The 12,176-nt window shown below is 41.3% G+C and overlaps 1 protein-coding gene across 1 annotated transcript in view; it reads left to right on the forward strand.

Moving 5' to 3' along the window:
- Positions 1 to 12,176, forward strand: part of plch2a (phospholipase C, eta 2a) — a 50,331-nt gene that overhangs the window by 15,032 nt on the left and 23,123 nt on the right. The window contains exons 5-8 of the mRNA XM_081608698.1: positions 2,913 to 3,083; positions 4,611 to 4,704; positions 5,431 to 5,634; positions 9,965 to 10,085. Coding sequence (XP_081464824.1) covers positions 2,913 to 3,083; positions 4,611 to 4,704; positions 5,431 to 5,634; positions 9,965 to 10,085 — 590 coding nt within the window. The remainder of the gene's footprint in view (positions 1 to 2,912; positions 3,084 to 4,610; positions 4,705 to 5,430; positions 5,635 to 9,964; positions 10,086 to 12,176) is intronic.

Consider the following 12,176-nt stretch of genomic DNA (forward strand, 5'->3'; position numbering starts at 1 on the left):
GCAGAATCCTCAGACTGTGAATTAATAATGATATAAATATGTTTCAGAGCCACAGCATTTAATCCTTCAGCGGTTATGGGTTGATGGTTATTCAGGATGCTCTTCTTCTTTTGCTTCAGGGTCAAAGATGTGTGTTTGTGCCACTGTTCATGTGTTTGTAGCCTTTTTCACACGTCTGAGGTGCTAATGTAAACACTGAGTTAGGAGTGCGAGACCAACAGTAACTTATTTACATAGTCGTGACGTAGCACGACTATGTAGCAGCGCATTCCTAAATGAGCTCAAAATAGGCAGAACTGATCAGTTGAAATCTCAAATGTCTGAGAATGATACTGTGTATTAAAAGTAATGAACATGTTTTGTAGGCCACAGACCTATTTAGCTTGTTCAAGGAAGCATAACACTGGACCTATAAAACAAAGAGGCAACATTTATGTACTTTTTATTTAAAACACAAGAGCAACTACAATTCTTTATACTGCTAAAATATAATTGTATTTTACAGCAATAGTGATATTATTGGCAAAATGTACGATTTTGACTGATGGAGGCCTGGTGAGTAAAAGTCAGCTATTCCTAGTTCAGGTTTTCTTAAATTCTGCTTCAGTTGCAAGTAGTGTGACTATTTCAGCTGAAACAGTGGGAATCTAGGAAAGCCCCTGCTGAATTTACATGAACAAGCAGTTTTTAAGAGGCCATATTGTGCAGAGTATTATCCCCGTTTTTAAAAGGCATACTGCACACATGTGCTGTAAGGAAGGAACATGTGTAGGAGCACTGTGCTCAGGAATAGGTGTGCGAGAACAGTGCTGCTCTGCTCATTACTGGTGGAGGAAACTGGTCAGTTTGCCACTTTATCTGGAGATTGAAGGATTTTAAACCGTAGGAATGTTGTGATAAAGTTCTGTGGTACCAGAGCCTTTGATACCAGTAGAACCGGGTCTGTTTTGAGTGTATTCTATAAAACTCAAAACCTAAGACTTTCACTTCCTGCTCCGTGATAAGTAACTAATTACTGACTAACAGAAAAAGGATATTGGAGTCATTGCATCCTGATAGACATATCAATAGTTCAAGGATCTACTTTAAGTTATATCAGAAGAATTCAATAAACCTGGTCAAATTCATCACCTAGGTGACCATGATGATTTTCCGTGTTGTGTGCCCTGTTGTAGTGACCAATTGAAACGTGGTATTGCAGCACTTAGATGTACAAGGGACAGTTAAACTTTGTAGGCAGCAGCAGCTCTGCTAAGTGGTGAATTATTACCTCTGTCAACTCCCCCAAAGAACAAGCCTTCTTAGCACTTAAGTTCATGCATAAAACATGGTGGAAGCAAAAAAGCTCAGAAGCTTTGTTGGTGTTCCCCAGATGCGCTTCCACTGCTTTGTTATCCTGCTGGCTCCATGATGTGTCCTGTGTGACAATAATTGTAAATATGTATGCAAATGAACACATTTTTATGCCTTTCATCCCTTTTAGTGCAACTTCTGACTGCTTTTTGCCCATATTACAGAATAGAACAAAGCAAGAGTGCAGCATCTCTGTTAACTCTTGGAAAATATCTACTTGGACTGTGCTTGTCACTTTGTTATTGGACTGTCACAACTTAGCAGCGTCTATGTGCGATGTGCTCCAAGCTGTGCAAATATCTCAGCTGTACTGTTGTCCAGTCTCTCCATTTCTATCGAAAAGAAATTTTGTGTCTTGTTGGAAGGTTTTTGCCCACCAGGAAAAGTATGTAAAGACCATTTTTGGAGTCTTCTTTAAAATTGTTGTATAATGTATACATTTTATGTAAACTACAACTAAAGCCCTCAGCTAATGAAACTCCTCCGCAATCCTGCTCAGGGTCTACAGGAGTTGCCATGTCAGAGTACACATAGTATCTGCTGCTCTTGGATCAGTGTTGTTCTTTTTTTAACCACTCAGTGCTACGCAGAGGCCAAACTCCTGCTGGCACAGACGTCAGCAGTGTCCAGTATGTGGCTGCCTCCAGTGCAGTTTGGCATATGGACCCTTTATGGGCAGGATCACATGAACAGTAGTGTAGAATAATCTGTTGCTTATGATTATAGTCTAAAAATTCCTAAGAAAACTACTGATATCAAGTCAGGGAATAGATGGGATAAGTGGAGAAAACTTCCTTTTTGAGTCTTACCAAAATAACCTGCCAGTAATCAATTCTCCTCAGCATCGAATCGAATAGATCCCCACACAGGAAGAGAGGGGGATCAAGAGAGTGGAGTGAAGGAAGCCATCTAATGTTAAACATGAAAAAGAAACACTACACAGAGGTACTCTGCAGCCCCCACTCATCTCTCCATGTGCTTTTTCAGAAATTCACACCCACCAAAACAACTCACATGTTACCGTTGACCATCCGACCACCTAAACGTTGAGCTGAGTAAAATGCTCAATGTTTGGGTGAGCATCTTGTGGGGTCTAAACACTGGTAGGGCCAGTGGTTTACAAGTGCCCGTCTGGGGTAACTATTGGGCCTCTTGGTCTGATTGTTCCAACTGCAACTTAGACATCTGGTACTTCTAACCATGTTCAGAACTGAAGAAGCATTTTCAGATAAAAAACAAGAGATGTCCAGTTGTCTTCTGCTTGAGCAGTTAAGATTAGCAGACTGGGAATGTAGAATAGATCATGAGTATGTACTGAGTTTTGTTTTACAGTTTTTCTTGTTTTTTTGTTTGTTTTTTGAATTAATTTATAACTTAGATTAACTTTGAAATTACTTAAAACTGTTGAAGTTTTGTTGGGAAATCTAATAGGAAATCAACTGTATATTTTGGGATCACTCCAGCAGATATGCCATACTGTGTTGTAGATATATGGAGATAAAACGTTAGTTGGGGTGTTAAACTGGTGGGATAACAACTTCTCTGTATGATTTCTATAGGAGGCTGACACGGATGACAAACAGGGAACTTTGGGTTTCGAGGAGTTCTGCTCCTTCTACAAGATGATGTCGACCCGCAGAGATCTGTACCTGCTTATGCTCACCTACAGCAACCACAAAGACCACCTGGACACAGATGACATCACTCGCTTCCTGGAGAATGAGCAAAAGGTAAACGTGTACTTTCACTGTGGTAATGAAAAGCTAGCTAATTTCTTACAATATTGATGGACAGTAGCTGTAAATGAGTACACAAAGGCCTCCTTATGTACAGGGACATCAGAGAAAATCTGACTGTCTTGGAAAAGTCATTTCAGAAAGTGAAGCTGGTGTATTGTATAGGGTCATCACACACAAAGGGATATTATATTTCACAGCGCCTTTACATTTTAAATGAACTGAATACTCCTTTTGCATGAATTATTCCGTCAGTGTGGCGTGGCGGAGAAGTGATCAGCCTGTGGCTCTGCGTAGGTACTCAGGAAGGCCAGATTGCTTTGATCTGTTGCCTTCATCTGCCTTGTTGGGTTTGGGGTCTCTCATCTACCTCTTGACAACAGACTGACGACTTCTCTCTGTGGGGTTCATATCACGCCAGTCTGCTGGCCAATCAAGTACAGGAACACCATGATCACTGAAGCAGCTGTTGGTAGCTTTAGCACTGTGGGCTGGTACCAAGTCCTGCTGGAAAATGAAATCAGCATCTGCATATTGTTTGTCAAGCAGAAGGAAGCATAGGTAACTCTAAATTATCCAACTTGATGGTGGTGTTGACTGTGGACCCTGTGGACCAGCACCAAGCAACATCCCAACACCAAATTATTCAAAGTGTTTTTGCTTGACCGTCCTCTTAAAGCTGCAGCTTCCTCTGTGGGACACTCTGAACAACCAGCATCTTTAGCAGTCTTACCTGTTATTATACAGGTCACTTTCTTTCTAAATTCAGAAAGCTCTCAGCATCTCAGGGGCTAAATCAATTAACCATTCAACCAATCAAGTTTATTTGTATAGCATATTTTAGCAAAAAGGCAGTTCAAAGTGCCTTATGTCATAAAAACACAAAAACAAAGAGTCATAAAAAAATCACAGTCTAGTAATGAACATTACATTTAGTTGAGTGCCATCATCAAAAGTTAAAGTTGGCAGGCCTTTGATGCAGATTGTAGTAATAATGCGCATGGGCTTATTTTCACTAAATTACTGAGAGCTCTATGATAGAATGAATGTTGTTTGTGATGGAACCACATTGATGGTCAAAAAGTCTAAATCACTTTTCAAAACTTATTTTTATTTGTTGGTGTTTATTTGAGACCCAATACTGCAACTTTACTGTTGCAATGTTTTAGTTTTATTTTCTTTTTGTCCACTTATTTTATTGTGTTATTGTCTTTGTATAACACTTTGGCACAGTTTTAACCCATTTTTAAAAGTGCCATATAAATAAACCTGACACTGACAAAGTGACACATGAGCTGAGCTGTCAGACGACTGGCCACTCCTCTTTAATGATCACCAGCTTCAAACAGCAGCTCCCAGGCACCAGGCCGACTGTTTTTTTTTTTTCACCAGTCAGGATGGATAGAACAATGACATGGATGCACCTTAGACAACTTCATTTATTCTTTAAAAAGCGGTCTATTTTTTTGGGAAACAAAAGTATAATAGATCTTTTAGAGATGGCGTTTCCTCGTTTTGCAGATGACAAAGGTGACCAAGGACCACTGCTTGGAGATCATCAACAAGTTTGAGCCGTGCTCTGAAAATCAAAAGCAAGGCGTTTTGGGAATTGATGGTAAATATACATGAATTTTACATGTAGTTATTTTGTTTTAGGTTTGGTTCTAATTTACGTTTTATATATATATATATATATATATATAACAGTTTCACACATGCTTGAAATAAGACAAAACTAACTTACAAGTTACTTTTCAACAAGATATATGACTATGTTTTAAGTCAGTAATTCCTTCGTGTTAATGAAAAAGTTCATAGGAAAAAGGTCTTGTAAGTAAAATGATCTATAATGTTTCCCTTCTGTGTTAAATGAGAGAGTAGAGGGCATCGTCTTACTGAACTCTATTCACAGCTGCTTTCTTCAGATGATGGGATTGGAAAGGCTGGTCAGGATTTTTACGTCATTTACATGCTGGTGCAGCCTTTAAATATAAACATTACACTGAGATCACATGCAGAATTTCAGAAACCAGACAGAAAAGATGTTTTAAAAGATAAGATGTGGTTTTTCTGGCTTTGGAAACTCACATTGGCTCTGTTTTTACAGCACTGGTTATTGGTCTATTGTTAAATAATTTGGTAAAATAACTTTATTATGAACTATAAAACTGTAGGGCAGCATCTGTGACAGCTGTGTCTGTAAGGTGTTCCTATTAAAAGTTCACCTTGAAAATATTGAAAAGTGACGTTAAAGTCCATGATAATAATTTGTGCACCTGCCTGTAGAACTTTTCAACATTTACAAACAGAGTTCAGTCGAAACAATTTGATTTTGTTGTAGGTTTTACAAACTACATGCGCAGTCCAGCTGGGGACATTTTCAACCCAGAGCACTACAACGTGAACCAGGACATGACCCAGCCGTTGTGCAACTACTTCATCGCCTCATCGCACAACACCTACCTGATGGGAGACCAGCTGATGTCCCAGTCCAGGGTGGATATGTACGCCTGGGTGCTGCAGGCAGGCTGTCGCTGTGTGGAAGGTGACTCTCATAACAGTAATAATAATAATAATAATAATAATTTATTATTTCTGCAGCAAGCAGGAGAGAAGATTTGCTTCTGGTTATGGGTCTGTTTGGCTGGAAAACGTAACATAGGGATAATATTTCAGATTGTAATTAACTCACATTTTCATTCGAAATTATCCAGTTAAAATGTTTTTCTTTTTTTTCTTTGACGTTTGTTATGGAATGAAGATGTGAGTTTTATTGCATCAACAAAATCTAGAATGTTATGGCAACAGACTCGTTGTAAAATGAGAGCTGTGTTTCAGTAAATCAGATAATTAATCTGCAAACATTATGTTGCCAGAGTGCTTGTGATTGTTAGAGACTCAAATACTGTAGTCTAAATGCAGAGTATTTAGCATTTATCTCCCCCACAGTCTGCCTCCATTCAGTGGAAGTGTGGTGTGTGGGAATGTTCCTTGTTGTTGTCTTCCAAATGCGTTGGACTAGAAGAACAAAGAGTGTTGTGTCTAGTGAGCATTTGGAGCTTAATTTGTCTTTGTAGCAGGTTGAAGGCAGATCTATAATTGAACCCCCACCCACTTTACATCTGTATCTACCAACACTCAGTCCCACTCATAAAGTTAAAGTTAGAGGAGCTGTTCATATAAATACGTCTCAGGTTTGTTTTAAGCAGCTCCATCTGCTGGAAGACGATGGTTCTCCTCTCCCAGGTTTTAATAAAACATTGAATAGTTTCTGCATCTTTTGACGTTTTCTCTGTTTGAGGCAGTGCGTGTGCACCGTTACCTGTTAAACCAGTCTGTTTTATCCAGGTTAAAAATCGTGAAGAAAATAGACAAACTTTGAGCATAAAGCCATTTATAGCTTATGTTTCAGATTAAGAAATATTTTATTTTGTAATGGGGAAGCAAAGCAGCCCTTATGCTTCGAAACATTGCAGTGTGGTGCTCTAAATGTATATTGATGCACTGATGGAGGCCATATTGACTCGTTTTATGTGAAACAGTCTGATTGGAACTAATGGAGTGTCTCTGCAAAGTGACATTTTATCTTATCTAAATGTTTAATATTTAATCCAAATGGAAATCATTAGGTGTCTCTGTCTCCAGTGAGGAAATTGCTTTGTAATTGTTGTTCAGATTGGTGGAAAATGCTAAATTGAGAACTTGAACGAGAAGAAACTAAATTCTAAGAGTAAATCGGCAATAAATCAAATTTCAATAATTTTTTCTGAATAGCAAAACGTTACATGAAAGCTGTACGTTTTGTTACCACCCCGGCCTAAAAGCTCCTTTATTTTAAGCGTGGAACCATTCCCATGCTCAAAAACGTCAACTACGAACATTTCCACCGAATGTCTTCACCAAATTTCACCTGATATTTGAGTACTACATTTGAAGCAGCTCTACTAAAAAGGGGCTGTTAAGTCCTACTGAAATTATATTTAAATGAAATCTAAATTAAACTCAGTGGGTTTAAATTGCAAGTCAATCAAATGGCTTCAGTTGTATCAGGGGTGTCCAAACTTTTTGCAAAGGGGGCCAGATTTGGTGTGTTAAAAATGTAAGGGGGTCGACCTTAGTGGATTTCCTTTACATAGAACAGCAATACATTTAAACAAATTTCAGCAAGCCATTCTGTGTTTCACATTTGCTTTTTTATTTTAATTTCAGCGATCTTAAGCATGTCTTTTGGTTCATTTGAAACATGCATATCATATGCAATTGAATAATCACTTCACTTTTTTAACACTAACTTTTTTCTAACGGTTAAACAGAAGTAATTGTACTCTTGAGTGCAAATTACATTTGAAACATAAAAAACGGCTGCACAGTGAGCTGTTGCCTTGCAGCAAGAAAGTTCTGGGTTCAATTCCCGGCCCCGGGTCTTTCTGCATGGAGTTTGCATGTTCTCCCTGTGCATGCGTGGGTTTTCTCCTGGTACTCCGGTTTCTTCCCACAGTCCAAAAACATGACTGTCAGGTTAATTGGCCTCTCCAAATTACCCCTAGGTGTGAGTGTGTGTGTGGATGGTTGTTTGTCCTGTGTGTCTCTGTGTTGCCCTGCGACAGACGGGTGACCTGTCCAGGGTGACCCCACCTCTTGCCCGGCACGCTAGCTGGAGATAGGCACCAGCAACCCTCCCGACCCCACTAAGGGACAAGGGTGTAAGAAGATGGATGGACATAAAAAAATATTTCACCATGGCAGTTCAATATTTACAGAATCTTTAAACAAAATAACAGAAATGAGCAAGTAATAGTCATATCAACAAGTGCAGGGCTCATTTGACATTAGTAACTATAAATGTTGATTAAATTTTTAAAAGTTTATTATTCTGGAGTGAAAACTGAAAACTTGTCTGAATTTATGACAGATTTTGATCTTAAAAAACAAAATTTATTCAGAGACTTATTGTAAATGACAAATAACTTGTCTGCATTAACGTGATGGGTGACACTGAGATCTGGACTGCAGCACATAGGCCAGGTCTGGCGCAAAGGCAGTGGTATTGATCGGCAAGATGTCTCGTAAGTGAGAGTCCGTTAGCCGTGTCCTCACACGGCTCTTATTTAAGTTCATAACCGAGAATGTCTTCTCACACAAATACGTCGACCCAAACGGTTCCACAACATGTTCGTATTGGAGATGTTTAGCACACAGAACTTGCTGATGAATGATACAATGGAGTTTTACAGCTTTACCCCCTTCTTCACTTACTTTGTTGCTTATTAGTGTTGCTAATCCACTTCGTTCGCCAGTCATGGATGGTGCGCCGTCTGTAATAATCCCAGAAATTTTATTCCACGGGAGTTTCATATCATCCACGGCAGAGCAAACAGAAGAGAATAAATCTGTTCCTCTCGTTTGGTTTTTCAGGCTCTTGAGGTTAAGTAGCTCTTTGGTAACATTCATTTCGTTGTCCACTCCTCTCAAACAAATATGTAACTGAGCAGTGTCAGAGGCGTCTGTGCTTTCCTCGCAAGCTAGCGAAAAAAAGTCAAACTCCTTTCCTCTGACTCCCAATTATCTTGATGTCTGATGACACTTCTTCAACCCTGCGTGCCACAGTGTTACGTGCCAGGCAGACTTTGGCAAACTCTTGCAGCTTCTCAGGACAGATTTTCTTCACCATAGTCATCACGCCGTCTTTGATAAATACATCCTCGTTGAAAGGTTTGCAATGCTTTGCGATCTGCTCGGCTACCTTGTAACTAGCCTCATTTGACTCTCAGGCTCTTGCAAAATGTCGCTGCTGTGAGAGTAAACTAGCTTCAAGTTGCTTCTGTTTTCTCGCTGCGTTCCTTCCCTGTGATCTTGTCGTATATGTCAGCATGTCTTGTTTGGTAATGTCGCTTCACATTGAACTCTTTAAAAACAGCCACAGTCTCTTTACAAATGAGGCAGACACTGTTGTTGCGTATGTCAGTGAAGAAATAGTCTAATTTCCACCCATCCTTGAACCGTCGGCCCTCGCAGTCAACTTTCCTTTTTTTTTGTTGATAGTCGCCATTTTAGAAAATTATGGGGAAAGAGTCACACGGACTGCTGCCCTCTAGTGGGTAAATGAGGAACAGCATTTAGTGTGTAAGCTATGCCATATGCAGGTAACAGTACTGCTGCCCGATATATTAATTCTACGTGCGGGCCAGACGTTATTAATTTTATGACAAAGGCTGCGGGCCGGATGAAATTTGACCACGGGCCGCATTTGGCCCCCGGGCCGGACTTTGGACATGCTTAAACTAAAGAAACCCAGCACAATGCTTTATTTTCCATAACATTATCTCTTCATTGCCAGAGTAATAGTCTGTTCATTTAGATGATCTGCCAATAATTCATCCTTTCACTTACAAAGGTATGATGATGGAAGTAAGCAGCAGGTCTGATAACTGAAGATGTCTTCAACCAACCTAGACTTGTTCAGAACTTGGCAAACAAGATCTTAACTTTAATTTCTCTGTTAAAGCAGCTAAATGATCTTACTTTCAGTACTGGGCAAACAAGCGAAGAGAAGCAGTTTTTCACATGTCAGCTGACCAGGTTTGCAGGAGCAAATAAAAAGCTGCGGTTAACGGAGTACCTGAAGATAAAAAGGTTTTGGGTTATGATGTCTTGACTTCACCAAAACTAAAATCAACCAAACGCTTTGATCCTTTTTCTCCTCTTGTTGTTTTCATCCCTTTACAGACTTGTCACAATCAGACGCCTTCTTTCACTCATGTTTTGTCAGCTTAGGAAGAAAACAGTCTTATTTATGCAAATAATGGCATTATTTGCATAAATCCCTCTTACTCTATCATAAGCTCTTCTGCTCTGTGTGCTCCATTTTCCCGCAGTTGATTGCTGGGACGGCCAGGATGGAGAGCCCATCGTACACCATGGTTACACCCTGACCTCCAAGATCCTCTTCAAAGACGTCATCGAGACGATCAACAAGTACGCCTTCATCAAGACAGAGTACGTTGAAACTCTCTAGTCTCCTCTCGTTTCATCGTCTGGCCCGTAAATCCACTTTGAGGCAGTTGGAGCACTTCAGCAGCTCACCGTGTCATTTCCTCATGTTCTGGTAATGGTAACTTAACAAAGCGTGAAGCGTGACCGTCTGCCACTGATCATGTTTATCGGGAGACATCGGTGCTGTCAGTTAATATTTCAGTGCTTAAAGGGAACTGAGGGATTTCTCCCCAAATGTTTCACATCTGATTTCCTCTGATCAAAACGTGAGATGAACTTTTTATAGAAGGTTAAAACAGCCAACCACAGTTTTTTTTCAGTTTGGATTAGCTTTATTTTTTCTTTTTGCATTTTGAAAATCCTTAGTTTTAGTTTCTAATAGTGTTAGAAATGTGTTTGTCTTGATGTAATGAGTAACATGGATAAATTAATATAGATCGGTATCAAAAGCTGGGCAGAAGATAGACAAAACAAAGGCAACAAATGTAACGATGCAATGAGTAAATATGTGATTCTAAAGTAATTAGCAAACATCTTTTCAACGCTGTTTATGTTAGTTTCTTTTTTTGTAATGAAAGTTGTAATTTTCCACAAATTTGATCTGGTTCCACTACAAGACTCCTGCTTTTATAACTATATAACTATTTTTCTCCAAAACGCAGTTATATTCACTGTAATCCCACACTGGATTCTGGTGCTTTCTCCCAACTCTTCTTGACAGGAGGCTAGCTGCTGACAGACCAAGAAAGACGACTTCACTTACTTACCTGCCATCTGCTGGCATAACGCAGTAAAACAAGCAAAACCGCAAGAGACACCAGACTTCATACTAATGAGACACAAAAACAAAATTTTTTTTATCTAAATTTAGTAATAATTTGTGTTACGGGCAGCAGCCGAGGGAGGGGACCCTGGCAGTCAGATCCTCTGCTGCAGAAGCTAATCCCACCAAAATACCTTCTGTTGAGGAAGCTGAGTCTGGGGACTCTGGGTGGGGCTCTCCAATCTCTGGTGCTGAGGTCGCTGTGGTGGTCAAAAAGCTCCTCGGTGGCAGGGCCCCGGAGGTGGATGAGATCCGCCCAGAGTTCTTTAAGGCTCTGGATGTCGTAGGGTTGTGTTGGCTCACGCGACTCTGCAATATCGCATGGACATTGGAGTTGGACTCCGCCAAGGCTGCCCTTTGTCACCGATTCTGTTCATTACCTTCATGAACAGAATTTCTAGGCGCAGCCGAGGTGTTGAGGGGATCCGTTTTGGTGGCCTTAGGATCGCATATCTGCTTTTTGCAGATGATGTGGTCCTGTTGGCTTCATCAGATTGTGATCTGCAGCTCTCGCCGGAGCGGTTCGCAGCCGAGTGTGAAGCGGCCGGGATGAGGCTCAGTGCCTCCAAATCCGAGGCCATGGTCTTGAGCCAGAAAAGGGTAGAGTGCCTTCTCCGGGTCAGGGGGGTCGTCCTGCCTCAAGTGGAGGAGTTTAAGTATCTGGGGATCTTATTCACGCATGAGGGAAGAAGGGAGCGGGAGATTGACAGGCGGATTGGGGCAGCGTCTGCCGTGAAGCGGGGGCTGTACCGGTCCGTCATGGTGAAGAGAGAGCTGAGTCAAAAAGCGAAGCTCTCGATTTACCGGTCGATCTACGTTCCCACCCTCACCTATGGTCATGAGCTTTGGGTCATGACCAAAAGAACGAGATCACGGATACAAGCGGCCGAAATGGGTTTCCTCCGCAGGGTGGCTGGGCTCTCCCTTAGAGATAGGGTGAGAAGCTCGGTCATCCGGGAGGGACTCAGAGTAGAGCCGCTGCTTCTCCACGTCGAGAGGAGCCAGTTGAGGTGGCTCGGGCATCTGGTAAGGATGCCCCCTGGATGCCTCCCTGGTGAGGTGTTCCGGGCTGGAGGGACTATGTCCCTCGGCTGGCCTGGGAACGCCTTGGGGTTCTCCCGGAGGAGCTGGAAGAAGTGGCTGGGGAGAGGGAAGTCTGGGCCTCCCTTCTGAAGCTGCTGCCCCCGCGACTCGACCCCGGATAAGCGGAAGTGGTCGGTCGGTCGGTCGGTCGGTCGGTCGTGACTCTTTTTTTTTTTTCATTATTTCAG

Source organism: Poecilia reticulata, chromosome 7 (assembly GCF_904066995.2).
Source record: "Poecilia reticulata chromosome 7, P_reticulata-male-v2, whole genome shotgun sequence".
NCBI classification, from domain to species: domain Eukaryota; kingdom Metazoa; phylum Chordata; class Actinopteri; order Cyprinodontiformes; family Poeciliidae; genus Poecilia; species Poecilia reticulata.